This window comes from Cavia porcellus, unplaced genomic scaffold (assembly GCF_034190915.1).
Source record: "Cavia porcellus strain 051 isolate PalLab524CR breed Dunkin Hartley unplaced genomic scaffold, mCavPor4.1 scaffold_2, whole genome shotgun sequence".
Lineage (NCBI taxonomy): Eukaryota > Metazoa > Chordata > Mammalia > Rodentia > Caviidae > Cavia > Cavia porcellus.
The window spans coordinates 110,185,238-110,202,938 of NW_026947485.1; the positions used below are offsets into that span (position 1 = coordinate 110,185,238).

General features: G+C 54.5%; 1 protein-coding gene across 5 annotated transcripts in view; it reads left to right on the forward strand.

Annotated features, from left to right (window-relative positions):
* Slit1 (slit guidance ligand 1) overlaps window positions 1–17,701 on the forward strand; it is a 160,683-nt gene that overhangs the window by 104,453 nt on the left and 38,529 nt on the right. For all 5 annotated transcript variants that reach the window (XM_013143556.3, XM_063245131.1, XM_003479561.5 and 2 more), the window contains exons 5-14: window positions 1,216–1,287; window positions 2,300–2,371; window positions 2,814–2,885; window positions 3,255–3,418; window positions 8,728–8,875; window positions 9,310–9,381; window positions 9,667–9,738; window positions 11,721–11,792; window positions 12,348–12,491; window positions 17,423–17,586. In XM_013143556.3, the coding sequence (XP_012999010.1) occupies window positions 1,216–1,287; window positions 2,300–2,371; window positions 2,814–2,885; window positions 3,255–3,418; window positions 8,728–8,875; window positions 9,310–9,381; window positions 9,667–9,738; window positions 11,721–11,792; window positions 12,348–12,491; window positions 17,423–17,586 (1,052 nt within the window). The remainder of the gene's footprint in view (window positions 1–1,215; window positions 1,288–2,299; window positions 2,372–2,813; window positions 2,886–3,254; window positions 3,419–8,727; window positions 8,876–9,309; window positions 9,382–9,666; window positions 9,739–11,720; window positions 11,793–12,347; window positions 12,492–17,422; window positions 17,587–17,701) is intronic.

A 17,701-nucleotide genomic window follows, 5' to 3' on the forward strand; every position in this document is an offset into this window, starting at 1 on the left:
AGGTCACACAGGCTGCTCGACAGAATGAAGGCTGCTAGTGGAAGGTGGCACCATCTTGGAGGAGAGAGTACAGGAGTGGGACACTGGTAGCAGCAGAGGCCCTGCACCCCTGCACCTGGGCCATTTTCTGAAGGCTGCCAGTGGGTGGGGAGCAGGAGCACACAGATGATGGCTCCCCACTATTGATGCTGGGGACAGTCCCCTCGACAGCTCTTATGTTCTCTATTTGTACCTGAGGAAACTGATTTTTAGGTACACAACCAGGAGATAGGTAGGCTGGACTCGGAGCCCAGCTGCTGGCCCAGGCCTTTTGCCTTCTTGCTTCAACTGGGGAACCCAGATAGGGGTGGAAGTGTGAGCAGCCCATGGGCACTGTGGGGCCAGTTCCTGCTGTGGCAGGAGTGGCTGAAAGGGAGAACTGACTTAAACCCCAGGACCTGCCCCAGGCAAGGGGTGGAGCCTGCAGAAATGCCCAGCACTGAGTCCCCACATTAGGGCAGCCAGCCCTTAGTTGTCTACCTTTCGGACCCGAGAGAGTCTCACACAGGCCAGGTTACTTCTTGTCAGAGCTCAGCTCCCCACTCTGCAAAATGGGCGGGGCAATAGTCTGACTCCCAGAGGCTAGCGGGGGAGCAGTGTAGAAGTCTGCAGTACTGCGCCCTCATGCCAGCATGAGTAGAGGAGAAATCCTCAGAGAGCCCTGCCTACCGTGGCTGCCCCACCCATGCAGCAGAAGCCTCCCCGGCAGTGGGAAGTGGGTGTGAGAACCAGGTTCCAGTCCCTACTGGGGCCCCTGGTCTCCTGGTGCCACTACCAGCAGCCTCCAGAAGCAGGACCTTTGGAGCTCAAGACAGCTTGGCTGCCCACTGGCTGGGCTTGCTGGGAGCCAGCCTGCCTTCTTCTCCAGCTGAGTGGAGCTCCAGCTTCCTCTCCGGTAAAACACAGAGCTCGAGCCAGCAAGACACTGCCCTGCCTGCTGGCCGGCTTGGGAACCCTCACTGTGCTGTGCCAGCCACGCCAACATCCGTGAGCCTGGCAGCGCTGTCTCAGCTGCTGGCTTCTCTTTCCAGCTCCCTCATTCATTTGCGCCTTCATTCAGCCCATGCTGCCTTGAATGGCCACTGTCCCAGCTACTGGGTGCATGCAGGCTCTGGCCTCCCTGGCTCACTGTGGCACTGTGGAGCAGCCTTTTCCTGAGCAGTGTCTTCTCCCCAGGGACCTGAGTGAGAATGCCCTGCAGGCCATCCCCAGGAAGGCTTTCCGCGGAGCCACCGACCTCAAAAACCTGTGAGTACAGGCCTGAGGAGGAAGGTGCAGGCTTGAACTGTCTGGGGGTCTCCTGCACCCCATGTCTCCCTGTGCTATGTGGTCCAGGCCACCAAGGGGCTGGCCTGGCTCTGAAGTGGTCTCTACCAGAATGGTCTGGAACAACCTGGGCATGGAGGGAACAGGTACCTTCCTTCCTTCAGGTATGATGCTGGGTGACAACCAAGCAGAGCCTTACAGGGACTCTGGGACCAGCTTAAAGAAGTCATACCATGGAGTGCAAGGCTGCCCTCCAGTGCCCTGCTCATCTTTGCATCAGAAGAGCTGGGTTTATGTCTTTCCCTCAGATCACCTGAGCTGGAGGAAAACAGTATCAGGATCCCAGGCTGGTCCTGAGCTTTAGAAGCAGCATGGAAATACACATACTTTATATTGCACTATTCAAAAGTAACTATATTATTATTCAGATTTATTCTGGTCCAGGCCTTAGACCCTCCTGAGTTCTGATTACATAGGGATGCCAGAGAAGCTTGTCCCACAGCCCTCCCGTGTCTGGGCAGACACTGGTAATGGGTCGTGGCATTCTTTCCTCAGAACCAAGGCATGGCTTCTCCTCACTCTGAAAGCAGTGCATCAGGTAGCCCTGCTGATCGGCCTCCCTTGGCACACAGGGGAATCTGCGCTGGCTGCTGCTGCTCCCAAGTTATTCTGTCCTGTTTTGTAGTTGCCAAATCCCTCTGGATAGTTTCCAAAATGTAAGGGGAGTGCCTCTCCTAGAGAATATGCAAGTTTGGGCAGAAGAACATGACTTTTATTGTTTTAATGGACAATAAAAAGACATCAAACTTTATAGTTACTGTTTTATTAATTGTCACGTGTGTGTGTGTGTGTGTGTGTGTGTGTGTGTGTAACAAATGACTGGGGAGTCTGTTTTGACTTCTGTTTTGAAACAGTGGGTTTCTTGGTCTCAATGTTTGGACACCCCCACCTTAGGGAGTGAACTCCCTCTTTACAACACTCCTTTGCTCCACAGACAGCTGGACAAGAACCAGATCAGCTGTATCGAGGAAGGGGCCTTCCGGGCTTTGCGGGGCCTAGAGGTGCTGTAAGTAAAACCCAGCGGGCAGAAGGGCTGTGGGGAGCTGGGCCGGCAGCTGGAGATGGGGTGGGAAGCCGGAGAACTCGCTCCTGGAATCGCTTGAGGCTGGGAGGCTGCTCAGGATGAAGCCTGGGTTGTGGCCCTGATGCAAGAGGCTGGAAGGCTGCTTTCTCCCAGCCTTTGTTCCCAGCAGCCCAGCCAGACACAGGAGCAGCTCAGCTCCTTCCCTAACTTCCCAGACTTAGCATCTGTGGCTGGTGTACAGTCCATCCGGCTCGGGGATTTCTAATCGGGGGTATTTCTGTGCTCGGTAGCACAGCCCCTGTCCCTCCTGGAGGGTGGCCTACAGTCCCGGCGTGGGATCCTCCCTGTTCGGTCCTAGCACTTTAGCCCTGTCCTGTGGAATATCCTGCTGGGCAGATACTAAATGACCAGTGTTCCCTTTCAGGACTCTGAATAACAACAACATCACCACGATTCCTGTGTCCAGCTTCAACCACATGCCCAAGCTGCGGACCTTGTGAGTCAGCGGGCAGGGCCAGCCACGGAGGAGGGCTGTTCACTCCTGCGCCCCACGGGCCAGGCCAGGGCCCGACTCTGTAGAAGCAGTGAGAGGAAGGGGTCTGAAATTGCTTTTCCGTTTTATGTAAAAATGAGCTGAGTGATTCTGAAAGCGGATCCTTGTGAGCTCAAAGGGATGCCTGGATGGTCCCTGGCACCCTATAGCCACGATGCCCCCAAGGAGGCAGAGACAAGAGGGGAGCAGAAAGAGTCCCAGGAGAATTCTGGGCTGAGCCCAGGGGTGGGCCCGGCTTCCTCCTGGGCTAGGATTCCCACTGTTTTGCTGGAGCTCTGGCTTCCAAGTGGTAAGCCACATGTCCTCCTGCAGCCGCCTGCACTCCAACCACCTGTTCTGCGACTGCCATCTGGCCTGGCTGTCGCAGTGGCTCAGGCAGCGGCCAACCATCGGGCTGTTTACCCAGTGCTCAGGCCCCGCCAGCCTGCGTGGCCTCAATGTGGCTGAGGTCCAGAAGAGTGAGTTCAGCTGCTCAGGTACGTGCAGAACTTACCCAGGGCCCAGGACGCCCAGTATCCTCTCCTTACCGTGTCTCCTGCCGCCCTCCAGTCAGCTCCAGGGCCACCTGTGGCCTCTTACCAGCCTCTTATCTCTTCGTGTCCTAGCCCATTACTTCCTGTCCCGGCCTTCACCTCCTGTTCCCGCCTTCACCTCCTGCCCCCCCTTCACCTCCTGCCCCCGCCCTCACCTCCTGCCCCCGCCTTCACCTCCTGTTCCCGCCTTCACCTCCTGCCCCCGCCTTCACCTCCTGCCCCCGCCTTCACCTCCTGCCCCCGCCTTCACCTCCTGCCCCCGCCTTCACCTTCTGCCCCAGCGTTCACCTCCTGTTCCCGCCTTCACCTCCTGTTCCCTTCACCTCCTGCCCCCCCCCGCCTTCACCTCCTGCCCCAGCCTTCACCTCCTGCCCCTGCCTTCACCTCCTGCCCCCGCCTTCACCTCCTGCCCACCCCCCGCCTTCACCTCCTGCCCCTGCCTTCACCTCCTGCCCCCGCCTTCACCTCCTTTCTCCGCCTTCAACTCCCGTTCCTGCCTTCACCTCCTGTTCCCGCCCTCACCTGCTGCCCCTGCCCTCACCTCCTGCCCCCGCCTTCACCTCCTGCCCCCGCCTTCACCTCCTCTCTCCGCCTTCACCTCCTGTTCCCGCCTTCACCTCCTGTCCCGCCTTCACCTCCTGCCCCCGCCTTCACCTCCTCTCTCCGCCTTCACCTCCTGTTCCCGCCTTCACCTCCTGTCCCGCCTTCACCTCCTGCCCCCGCCTTCACCTCCTGTCCCCCCTTCACCTCCTACCCCCGCCTTCACCTCTTCTCTCCACCTTCACCTCCTGTCCCCGCCTTCACCTGCTGCCCCCGCCCTCACCTCCTGCCCCTGCCTTCACCTCCTGCCCCCGCCTTCACCTCCTCTCTCCGCCTTCAACTCCAGTTCCCGCCTTCACCTCCTGTCCCGCCTTCACCTCCTGCCCCCGCCTTCACCTCCTGTCCCCCCTTCACCTCCTACCCCCGCCTTCACCTCTTCTCTCCACCTTCACCTCCTGTCCCCGCCTTCACCTGCTGCCCCCGCCCTCACCTCCTGCCCCTGCCTTCACCTCCTGTTCCCGCCTTCACCTCCTGTCCCGCCTTCACCTCCTGCCCCCGCCTTCACCTCCTGTCCCCCCTTCACCTCCTACCCCCGCCTTCACCTCTTCTCTCCACCTTCACCTCCTGTCCCCGCCTTCACCTGCTGCCCCCGCCCTCACCTCCTGCCCCTGCCTTCACCTCCTGTTCCCGCCTTCACCTCCTCTCTCCGCCTTCACCTCCTGCCCCCGCCTTCACCTCCTGCCCCCCCTTCACCTCCTGTCCCCCCTTCACCTCCTCTCTCCGCCTTCAACTCCAGTTCCCGCCTTCACCTCCTGTCCCGCCTTCACCTCCTGCCCCCGCCTTCACCTCCTGTCCCCCCTTCACCTCCTACCCCCGCCTTCACCTCTTCTCTCCACCTTCACCTCCTGTCCCCGCCTTCACCTGCTGCCCCCGCCCTCACCTCCTGCCCCTGCCTTCACCTCCCCCCCCCCCCGCCTTCACCTCCTCTCTCCGCCTTCACCTCCTGTTCCCGCCTTCACCTCCTGTCCCGCCTTCACCTCCTGCCCCCGCCTTCACCTCCTGTCCCCCCTTCACCTCCTACCCCCGCCTTCACCTCCTACCCCCGCCTTCACCTCTTCTCTCCACCTTCACCTCCTGTCCCCGCCTTCACCTGCTGCCCCCGCCCTCACCTCCTGCCCCTGCCTTCACCTCCTGCCCCCGCCTTCACCTCCTCTCTCCGCCTTCACCTCCTGCCCCCGCCTTCACCTCCTGCCCCGCCTTCACCTCCTGCCCCCGCCCTCACCTCCTGTTCCCGCCTTCACCTCCTGCCCCCGCTTCACCTCCTGCCCCCGCCTTCACCTCCTGCCCCTGCCTTCACCTCCTGTCCCCCCTTCACCTCCTGCCCCCGCCTTCACCTCCTCTCTCCGCCTTCAACTCCAGTTCCCGCCTTCACCTCCTGTCCCGCCTTCACCTCCTGCCCCCGCCTTCACCTCCTGTCCCCCCTTCACCTCCTACCCCCGCCTTCACCTCTTCTCTCCACCTTCACCTCCTGTCCCCGCCTTCACCTGCTGCCCCCGCCCTCACCTCCTGCCCCTGCCTTCACCTCCCCCCCCCCGCCTTCACCTCCTCTCTCCGCCTTCACCTCCTGTTCCCGCCTTCACCTCCTGTCCCGCCTTCACCTCCTGCCCCCGCCTTCACCTCCTGTCCCCCCTTCACCTCCTACCCCCGCCTTCACCTCTTCTCTCCACCTTCACCTCCTGTCCCCGCCTTCACCTGCTGCCCCCGCCCTCACCTCCTGCCCCTGCCTTCACCTCCTGCCCCCGCCTTCACCTCCTCTCTCCGCCTTCACCTCCTGCCCCCGCCTTCACCTCCTGCCCCGCCTTCACCTCCTGCCCCCGCCCTCACCTCCTGTTCCCGCCTTCACCTCCTGCCCCCGCCTTCACCTCCTGCCCCCGCCTTCACCTCCTGCCCCTGCCTTCACCTCCTGTCCCCCCTTCACCTCCTGCCCCCGCCTTCACCTCCTCTCTCCGCCTTCAACTCCAGTTCCCGCCTTCACCTCCTGTCCCGCCTTCACCTCCTGCCCCCGCCTTCACCTCCTGTCCCCCCTTCACCTCCTACCCCCGCCTTCACCTCTTCTCTCCACCTTCACCTCCTGTCCCCGCCTTCACCTGCTGCCCCCGCCCTCACCTCCTGCCCCTGCCTTCACCTCCCCCCCCCCCCCGCCTTCACCTCCTCTCTCCGCCTTCACCTCCTGTTCCCGCCTTCACCTCCTGTCCCGCCTTCACCTCCTGCCCCCGCCTTCACCTCCTGTCCCCCCTTCACCTCCTACCCCCGCCTTCACCTCTTCTCTCCACCTTCACCTCCTGTCCCCGCCTTCACCTGCTGCCCCCGCCCTCACCTCCTGCCCCTGCCTTCACCTCCTGCCCCCGCCTTCACCTCCTCTCTCCGCCTTCACCTCCTGCCCCCGCCTTCACCTCCTGCCCCGCCTTCACCTCCTGCCCCCGCCCTCACCTCCTGTTCCCGCCTTCACCTCCTGCCCCCGCCTTCACCTCCTGCCCCCGCCTTCACCTCCTGCCCCTGCCTTCACCTCCTGTCCCTTCACCTCCTGCCCCCGCCTTCACCTCCTCTCTCCGCCTTCAACTCCAGTTCCCGCCTTCACCTCCTGTCCCGCCTTCACCTCCTGTCCCCGCCTTCACCTCCTGCCCCCGCCTTCACCTCCTGCCCCCGCCTTCACCTCCTGCCCCTGCCTTCACCTCCTGTCCCCCCTTCACCTCCTGCCCCCGCCTTCACCTCCTCTCTCCGCCTTCAACTCCAGTTCCCGCCTTCACCTCCTGCCCCCGCCTTCACCTCCTGCCCCCGCCTTCACCTGCTGCCCCCCGCCTTCACCTCCTGCCCCCCCTTCACCTCCTGCCCCCGCCTTCACCTCCTGTCCCCCACCTTCACCACCTATCCCCACCTGGAGTTCTGTGATGGATCCCTCACTTCCTCCCTGGCTCCTTAGGTCTCTACACTCAGCCAAAAGGGCCTTTAAGAAAGCGTGAGCCTAGGCTGTGTACTCAACGGTCCTCCAGGGCTCCTGCAAGAGCCCACTGCCCTCACTCTGTGTGGCCTTGGGGGATGACCCGCGGCCACCCCCGGGATTCCTCCTTCCTGCATCCCAGTTGCATCTGTGTCTATTCTTTCCCAGAGTGGTGCCCCCCACCTGCTTCTCATAGGCTGCTCTCTACTGGCCTTTCCTTCCCTCCCATGCTCCAAGGACTCCAGGCACCCTCAGTGTGAGTGAGGCTTTAGAGTGAAGCTGTCGCCTGCAAAGTACTGGCAGATGCCAGAGACCTTTTTGCTCAAGGCTGCATGTAATGTGTGTATGCACACAGAGGAGCTTTGTGTGTGTGTGTGTGTGTGTGTGTGTGTGTGTGTGCACTGTGGGGATGTGTGAGAGGACGGCGAGGGTAAAGGTTGCACCTCTGAATTACTGCAATTGCCGTGGTTAGGGACAGGAATGGATCTCTCGGGCATCTTTTGTTTTGAAATGAAATCTTTTTCTTTGCATTGGGGATACCTTGGTTTGCATGTTTATTGATTTATTCTGACGTTGCTTCCTCCTCTGACATCTGTGCATCCTGACAGTCCCTTTCCTGAGAAGGGCACCATAGGGACACAGTACTAGATGTTAGGTCCTAGGTGTTAGAAACCTGGTAGGTGGACGAATTGGCCTGGCCACTTTGCAGAACTGTCTGGCAGGATCCACAGAAGTTCAACACACCTCTGACCCTGTGCCTCCACTGCTAGGTGAGTGCATTTTTCTGCAGAACACACACCCAAGAATGTTCAGTGCCATTTTCTCCACAATTGCCCCAAATTGGAAGCAACACATGGCTCATGATGTAGAGATATAATGGAGTTCTATTCAGCAGCAACAACAAAAGTTTACTACTGCTACACTCAACAACATGGTGAATGGCAAAGATTTTATATTTGGTATAAAAAGCCAGATACTAAAGAGAACCTACTGTATAATTTAATTTATGTAAAGCTCCCAGCAAACAGAACAAATCTTTGGTGATAGATTTGAGAATAACGGTGGTGGAATGGTCCATGTCTGGGTGGTGGCTCTGCGGGCTGTACTCGCAGGTCGGTGCTCTTGGTGTAAGTTGTTCTGCCTTGGTATTAAACCAAGAGTGGGTTCCTATCACTGGGTTTGATCCAGTTTCATCACCCTTTAGTTCAGTTGTGTGGGTTTCTATGGATGAATATCCAGGACTCAGTGACTTCATCTGAGAAATAGCAGTGCTCGCATGCTCCTGGAAGGGTTGCGTTAGAGGCTTTAAATGTGGTTCTGCTGTACTGCCCTTCTCACGCACGCAGCAGAGAATGAGCTCTGAGTAGACACAGTTGCTGCTCTCCTGTGATGGCTCAGAAGTGTGACATGACTTGGACTAGCACCTGAAGCTTCAGAACTTTAGGCCAGGGTTTCTTGGTGTTTGGATCAGAGTCTAGTGCGTTTCAGACTGAACTCAGCAGATGTCTGGTGACAAGCGCCTGCCGTGTCCTGGGAGCCCAGCGTTGCATCAGAGTTCAGAATCTCTTCTGTCCTGCACTCTTGGTGGCCTCCTCTGGTTTGTCCTGATCCACAGAAACTGCCCCCCTGTACCTATCCCCTCCTGTCAGTGTGGTCCTGGGAAGGGTAGTGCTAATACAGGACACTCTGAAGTCACACTCTGCCATCCCCACAGGCCAGGGGGAAGCAGGGCGAGTGCCTGCCTGCACCCTTTCTTCCGGTTCCTGCCCAGCCATGTGTGCCTGCAGCAATGGTATTGTGGACTGTCGCGGCAAAGGCCTCACTGCTATCCCTGCCAACCTGCCCGAGACCATGACAGAGATGTGAGTACAGGGCAAGGAAGGTGCTGGGACATCCCCTCTGCCAGCAGCAGCAGGCTGTGGCTGCCCCAGAAGGAGCTGGAGTAGGTGCCACCCCAGGCCTTGCCACCAGGGCCCTCAGTGGCAAACAGCAGGCTGAGCTCTCTGTCCCAGGCTGGGGAGCTCTGGAGGGTTGGGAGGAGTGTCCCTGTGTGCTTCTTCTGTCCAACCCAGTTGGGTGGATCTTCTAGTCACCTCTATGGGTCTCTGACCATCATTGTAGACCCCTTTCAGCCATGGAAGCCTGGGTTAATAAGGCTCACCTCACAGCAGGCTGCCTAGACTGCAGCCTCCGGAGGGGAAGGGAGCAGGGATCCAGTGGGCTGAGGACTTGTTTGGGTGGGTGAGCCCTGGCCAGAGTCACTTGAGACCTATTCCCTGTCTGTTCTTCTCTATAGCCGCTTGGAACTTAATGGAATTAAGTCCATCCCTCCAGGAGCCTTCTCTCCCTACAGAAAATTGCGCAGGATGTGAGTGCCCCACCAGCTGGCCCAGGGCAGGAGGGAGACCCTGTATCTGAACCATGGGCACAGCAGAGGTGCTGCTGCTTCCCAGGGTCATGGGGAGGCCTGAAGGGTCACAAAGCCCCAGGGCTGCTGGTCACCCTCCCCTCTCAGCATGGGCACCAAGAAGAGCAAGTAAAGCTGTCAGGGGACTGCAGGGCACAGCCAGGTGTCGCTTGCTTCCCACTCGCATGCCTCAGACCACACAGCCCAGCAGGGATTCTCCTGCATTCCCCTCTGTGCACCTTGCAGAGACCTGAGCAACAATCAGATCGCAGAGATGGCGCCTGATGCTTTCCAGGGCCTCCGCTCCTTGAACTCACTGTGAGTAACAGCAGCAAGCCCCGCTCCCCGATGGCCTGGAAAACCTGATGAGCAAGGCCAGTGGCCCAGGGCCCTCCCCTGGGTGTGGGAAGAGGGGCAGGTACCATGTGTACCTCTACACAGCCCATGCCACCCTGGCCTCAGGGAAGTGCCCTCTGACTGCAGAGTCCAGGCTGCTGTGCTTAACTTGTCCTTCCTCATGGGGTGACCTTCTGTCACCCCTAGAGGGAGTAGGCATGGAGGGCTGAGTGCTTGGAAAGCTGGGCAGGAACATGGTCTTGACACCTGAGATGCTCTTTTCACTATGGTAGGGACTTTCCCAGCATTCTTTAAGGCAGTTATCTTGGCCCTGCCTCTCCACAGAAGACTCCTGAACCTTCCCTGGTCACCCACAGGGCAGTGATCACCAACTCCAGGGCAACATCTGCACACCTTGCTATCTTTATCTCAGACACTCTTGATCCCAAGACATGGTGTGTGACATGAAGACAGTGCTTCCTTTCCCGTTTCTTCAGGTCTACGGGGTGAGGTCTGTCCTTTCACAAAATGGCATGCATCGACTTTCCCAAAAACACTCACATGAGCTCCCAGCTTGGCACCCCCTTCACCCTCTGAAGTCCATGGCACTTTGTGCAGAGAGCACTCTTGGGGAGCCCGTAGCCAGGCAAGCTCCCTTATGTAGGAGCTGTTACCCTTGGAAGTGTCCACTTGCCCTTTGGTAGCACTGGATGCATGATGGCATAACCAGAGGCCTGGCAACCAGAACAGAAGTGACCTGCACTCCGAGAGAGTACAGGAGACTGTCCACTCCTTGCCTCCTATGCATACATTCTCTCCAAGTACAGTCCAAGGCAATGGGTGGGGTCGGTCATCAATAACGCTCAGGAGCTTTGGAGTATACAACTGGCACAGCTCTGCATACACCTATGAGGAGTAACTGTCATTGGCTTCTTAAGAAGATCAGATCCTGGAGGTGGCCTCCGAGATGTAGGACTCTTCCGCTGAGAAATGAGTAAAATTCTCTTGCACTGGACCAAAAGTTGGTGAAATAACCCACTCAGACGAGTTTCTGTTGGTCTTGAACAGCTGGCCCAGCCATTTCCGGATCATTTGTGTCTACCTGAGCCAGCCCTAACCTCGATCCCTGCTTCAACCCCTGACCCATCCATTCCATTCTCCACATATAGCAGAGTTCCTGATGCTGACAGGGCAAAATCCAAGCTACTGTGCCATTCATCTCTCCTCCTCAAGCCACAGTGGCTTCTAAAGCTCTGGCCATTTGGCCTGAGCACAGCCTCTACCGGACTGTGCTCCTGCTGTGCCCTCTGCCAGCAGTATTTGAAGAGATGTTTTTTCACTCACACTAAGTATTTACAGTAGTGGCTTGTGGGAGCTGACTATGACAGTGGGAGTAATCTTCCACTCTCCAAACCCCCTCAGCGTTTGCACCATCTGCCAGAACCCCTTCCTGCCTGTTTTTTCAACTTTTGCTTTTTTCTGATTATACATGGAATTCATTCATGCTCAAGTAGAAAACTTTGTGAATACAAAGTATTGAAAAAACTCACTTGCAGCCTTGCCACCTAGATTTCATATTGAACATGCCGTCTGTCGTTCTATTTTTTTCTCTGTCATGCTCTGAATATAATTAGTCCTGCCCAGCCTAGACTTCTCTGAATAGTTTCCTTTTGGACCCTGAGCTAAGTTAATTCCCTGTGAGGTTCCCGGGAAAGGACCTTTTGCAGATTTCTGTGGGGTCCATGTGTGCCTGCAGGAAGTGGGGCTTCTCCTGCAGCAGTGGGGGTCACAGTCGCAGAGGGTATTTCCTGGGATCCTCTCTGAAGATGCTGTTGCACCATCTGCTGGAGAGTTCCTGCAGCACACATGTGTGCAAAGAGTGTGCGCTTTGAATGGTTCTGCAGAACTCTGTTGGCCCTGGAGGGCTGCCCTCTAAACCTGCTCTTCTGCTGCCTTTTCTCCAGGGTCCTCTATGGGAACAAGATCACAGACCTCCCCCGTGGTGTGTTTGGAGGTCTCTACACCCTACAGCTTCTGTAAGGACCAGTTCTGGGGTGTCCTTGGGTTGGGGCAAGAAGGGGGCTGCATTCCTCCGGCCTCCCAGGATGTACCTTTTAGCTTCTTTGGGGTCTGGACACATTTGAGACAGATGCTTAGAAGACAGGCTTTTCAGAGGCCAGGCAGGGAGGCAGAGGCCAGATGAGAGCTGCTCACAGGGCACCAGAGCTCAGATGCTCCTGAGACACTGCCTGCATTCCTGAGGTGCTCAGCATGGTTGGTCACACGAATGTCTCCTGCAGGGGATACCGGGCCCCTCAGCCTTTCATAACCACAAGCGTAGGAGTAGGATTCTCTCCCAGAACTAGGAGACATTGGATACAAATGCTCCTGCCCAGCAACTGGAGACCCAGTGGGACTCTGGGAGGAGGAAGTTCCCTCCGCAGAGCCTTTAGGAAGTGACTTTGCTCCTATGATCCCCTGGAATCTGTTGAGTTATCTCTCAGGATTCCTTGAAGGGAGGAAGAGAGTTGGAGGCCCCTAAGCCTGTTCCCAGGCTGGCTCTTACCTCCTGACCCTGGCTTCGCCCTCAGGCTCCTGAATGCCAACAAGATCAACTGCATCCGGCCTGATGCCTTCCAGGACCTACAGAATCTCTCCTTACTCTCCCTGTATGACAACAAGATCCAGAGTCTTGCCAAGGGCACCTTCACGTCCCTGAGGGCCATCCAGACGCTGTAAGTGCTGTCCCCATACCTTGGCCCCACAGCAGGAAGGTTCCAGCAGGAAGGCCTGGGGTGATTGCCGTTGCAACTTTAGCCAGCTGTGGCCCCGGTGCTGCCTGAGGGTGGCCTTCACAGAGGAAGTACGGAGTCCAGGTTAGACAATGCAGGGTACAAACCCAGCCATGCCTTTTACTGACTGTCTGATTTCAGGCAAGTTAAGCCCCTCGCTAGGCCTCCCTGTTATTCATTCATTAATGAGGACATATTGGTAGAGTTGTTATGAAATTAAAGCAGATACTTGAATATAGATTAGCTAAGTATAAATGTTTACTAAAAGCTGACTACCATTAATTAATAGTGATAAAGATAATAACGTAGCCATTGATTGTAAGATATTTGTTTCTGCTCTAACAGTTCTGAAGCTGGGATGCATATTATGTTGGAGGAATACCATTTAATTGGCAGAACCTTGCCTTTCTTGACAGTCTATATAAATAGTGGTACATCTTGCAATTGATAATGTCAAATCAAATGAAATACGTTGATTAAACTAAAAATTAGCAGCAAACCTACTACTTAACAAAACTCCACAACACAATTATTATATTTAAAAATTAATTCCTTGATCTCATACCATATAGAATTTGTATTTGAACTTCCAGGTGTTCCATGCATGTTATGAAAGTTTTTTTGTAATTTTCTGGAATCAGGATTTAAATAAGATCTTTGCAATACAATTGGCTGATACTGATTAATATGTCCCTGAAATTATTGTTCAACTGTAGATATCCTCCCCATCTCCTTTTTCCTTTGCAGTGTATTTGTTGAAGACACCATAGCACTGGTTCTGTCAAGTTTCCCAGAGTCTAGGCTTGACTGATGGCATCCCAGTGGGCTAATGTCACCTGATTCTCTGACCTTTCTATGTCCTGCCAGATCGAGAATTGCACCTAGGAGTTTGTCAGGTTTAGTTGATTGACTGATGATTAACTGATTGGCAAGAGGGCTTCCTGGGTGGGACTATGGGCTTCTACCAGGAAGCAGGTGATTTCTCATTGTGGGGTTTTTTCGAATAAAAATAGCCATTGGTCTGGATGCCCGTCAGTTCACCAGGCTTCTGACATAGCAATAGTAGCTGTTACCCTGCCTTTGTTTGATGATGCTGTTGCAGCTAGCCCTTAAGAGTCCTTATGATTTAGCTGGAATGCTTTCACACAGGGAAACTTGTCTGCTGCATACAAGTAAGTTAGGTGCTTAGGAGATTTCCTTCTTCTACATCTTTGGCCCTGCTCCTGGCCCGACGGGTGTGGGTCATGTGCTACGGGCACACTGAGTATCCACTGTTCTATCACCATGGCCTTCGTAGAGACTGTTGTCTCTGCAGGGAACAGGTTCCAATAGGTCGCATAAGAGGTACAACACCTGCTCCCTAGGAGTCTGCACATCATCGGAAGTCAGCCACAGAGACAAACTCATGAAAGCTCACACATGCACAGGTAGCCCAACTGCCGCTAATTACTCTATTCATAGCCAGGGAGAGAAGATGGAGCCCCACAGGAAAACTACACCGCATATGTGAAATTTGCGGTTATAGAGAGACACTGGCAAAGTAGATTATTTTAAAAAGCTAGCAGAAAATCTGAGAGAAGCTCACTAAGGAAATTGGAAGGCTGGGCAGGCACAGAGGATGGCCTTGAGGGTGAAAGTGGGGTTAAGAATTCTTGGGAGCCACTGTTGTCCATTTGTTATCTTCCTCAACATTTAAAATGCCCACGTGGAGGTGAGGACTGCCATCCCTGATTTTACTTACAAGGAAACTGAGGTAGAAGGAAATTGTTTGCCTCACCAAGGTCATAGGGTGCCTCTCAGAACAGGGCTTTGACCTCAGGTGCCTCTTCAACCATCGCTGAAAAGTCAGGGCACTGTCCCTCAGTTGTGTTGCTTCTGTATAAATGAACTTCATTATTTAAGACTCTAAAGCAAAGCTGGACTTTCACAAGCACATGCTGTGTATTAACAACCGAGGTACAAATTGGGACAGGAATAAGAGAAATGCGCATCCTTGACGGTTGGGTACTCTTTCTCTAGCCTTGGAGTGGCTAAGCTTGACTGACTCACATCAAGTCTGAGCAGTTAACTTTACCAAACCTTATTTCACTTGTCCGTATCTCCAAAGTTCACGACCAAATGATCTGTGTGATGGATTGATTTTACTGCAATTTTATTTGCATTTAACATTTAGAAACAGACAGAACAGCTCACTTAGGGTGGTAGTACACATTTGTCATCCTGGTACTCTGGGGACCTGAGGCAGGAGGTACAAAGGTTCGAAGTTACCCTGGGAGATTAGTGAGACACTGTCTCAAAGTGAAAAATTAAAAAAGGGCCAGTGATACAGCTCAGTGAGAGAGCACTCATCTACCATATGTGAGGCCCTGGGTCAAACCTGACAACAGCTTAAAAACTCTGTAACTGCGGCTGTGGTGTGAACTTCAAGTCCTAGCTACTTCTGGAGGCTGAGGCTGGTAGACTTGAGTCCAGGAATTCAAAGTCAACTTGGGAAACATAGCAAGACACTGCCTCAGAAAGAAAACAAAATCAATATCAGGTCTACTGAGGTATAACTTATATACAACAAGTTCACCTGTTGTAAATATACGAGTCAATGACATTTGACAACCTGTATGACAGAAAGTTACTCGGTTACTACAGAGTTGTTCAATCACAATTCAATGTTAGGACATTTCTGTCACTTCTCCTCCAAATCCTTTGTGCCTCTTTTCTATCAATCCTCATTTCCGTTGCTTACTCCAGGTGAGCGGTAATATATTTTCTGTTCTGTGGGTTGTCTTTTTGGCCATTTCACAAAGTGAAGTCATACAATATGCCATGTTTTGTGACTGGCTCTTTCACTTAGTATTTTTGAGGTTTATCCATATTGTATCATGTGTCCTTTGATATTTTTATTGCCAAATAATTTTATGTGTATCAGATAGACCATATTTAGTTTATCCATTCTAGCTGATAGACGTTTGGATTGTTTCCTCTTTGGAACCATTAAGAATGATGCAGCTACCAAAATTCATTTATACATCTTTCTGTGGGCCAGTGTGTACAAGTCTTGGAGCTGCTGGTCATAGGGTAAATTTATGTTTATTAAGGAAACTGCCAGTGGTTCCCACAGAGGCTGTAGCATTTAACATTCCCACCAGCAGTGTATCATGAGGTATGCAAGGTCTTGACAATGTTACCAACAACTTTTGGAAATGTTTGCTTTTTAAAATTACTGTCTTTTGATTGTAACCATCCCAGTTGCTATGAGGTAGTATCACTGGCTCGCAGGAGATCTTGCTGCAGTTATAATGGAAATTAAAACCGGGTGACAGCATGAATTTATAGGTAAAACCTTAACTGAAAAGAGGAAATGCAGGACTTCGGCAGCTTTGATGACGAAGGTCAGACTGCCTGTTACAAAGGCAAGGGATGACCTTCGTGGGCTGCTGAGTGGGGACAGGGTCCGCTGACCACTGTCTCAAGTCTCAGCTGGAGGCTCCTGAGAAGCCCGTGGCTTCAGGGTCAGCCCCTGTTCTCATGTGTTATCTTCACCTCCTTGGTGGGGAAGAGCCTTAGGTCTGTGAGGGCTCTGCTGAATCCAGGAAACCAGAGACTTCTAGATGCCTGTTCTGGGGGGTCTGGAGCAGGACACTGTAAAAGCTGGCCTCTGAATGTCCCTGTGAATCTCTTGATATCCTCAGTCTTGAGGGGGGAATGAGAGGCTGGGTAAATTTAGGGCTAGTAAGCCTTATATTGCCAGCTGTTAGATACTCTCTAAGTGATTAATTTGCCCCTACTCTGAGCTGAGCAAAGATCTGACCGAGTTTTAAGGCAATAAAAGAGGATAGATGCAAAATGAAGGCAGAGGTGCTAAGCATTTAGTTTTAGTTACCCCTTTGGCATTTGGAAGCTCAAGTGAGGAGTCATTGTTCTTGTATTTTTTAGGAAAGGTGGTTTTAAAACCCTGAATGCCTCAGAAGACAACACAAGTTATGCTTTTAATCAATAAGATTAAGGGCCTGAGAGTTGATGGTCCTCTATCCTTCTGTGATGATCCTTAACAGTTTTATGTGTAGATCACCAGTGTGGTGGTGGCCCAGACACGATTGGGCAGGCTCAGAGCTGACAAGGTCCAGATGGGAAAGCTGTGGCAGCCTGTCACCCGCTCCCCACACCCTTCCTACACTCGTCTGCTGCTAACACAGGCAGCACAGCATAGAAGGCCAAGTAACTCCCAGAAAGCAGCCGTGCAATAGTGTTTTCTGTGCATGGAGAAATGGCTTATAAGGGGGTCAAGAAGAGTCTGCTCCTGGCCTGGCTTGGGAGGGGTGGAGGGGTGACTCTAGGTGTGGCCTCAAGGCTCCAGCAGACCCAGCTTTGCCACCCCACATGATGGCCAAGGGAGGTGGACTGCAGAAGTAGAGGGAGAAACTGGGCCCGTGGTCATGTAGTGGTCAAAGGCTGTGGCCTTATGTGCTGCCAACCCTTCTGTGTTCTGCAAAGGAACTGGGAGGCTCTGTCCAGTCTCTAGTGCCCCCACCAGCCCCAATCATACCTGCAAAGTGTCCTAGGCAGAAGGGGAGATGGAGTTTGAGGGTGGGCAGTGTGGGGCCCTTGGGAGCTTGGCAGGCACAGTGGGAAGCTCTCACTTTCCTGGAAGTAGTTCCAGCTGTGGAGTTCCTCCCTGCTGTGATAAGCTAGCAGGACTTCTCTGAAGGTGGCCAGTGCACTGTGACAGTGGCCCTAGCTTCCACTTCTCCCATGACCAGCTGTGGGATTCAAGCCAAGGGCAGCCACTTGGGTCACAGCAGTCAGCAAGGTCCCATGCAGGAGCTGGCTGAGCTGGAAACAGCCCTGATCTCTGATGGCCGACCTGCACCCATTGACAGGCACCTGGCCCAGAACCCTTTCATCTGTGACTGTAACCTCAAGTGGCTGGCGGACTTCCTGCGCACTAATCCCATAGAGACGAGTGGGGCCCGCTGTGCCAGCCCCCGGCGCCTCGCCAACAAGCGCATTGGGCAGATCAAGAGCAAGAAGTTCCGGTGCTCAGGTAGCTGCCCGCTTATCTGCCTGTGCTTAGCTTGGACCCAGCGGCATATCCTGAGGGCTCCAGCCAGGAGGTCCTCAGGCACTTTGGTCTCCTGCTGGAGGCCCCACACTCTAGA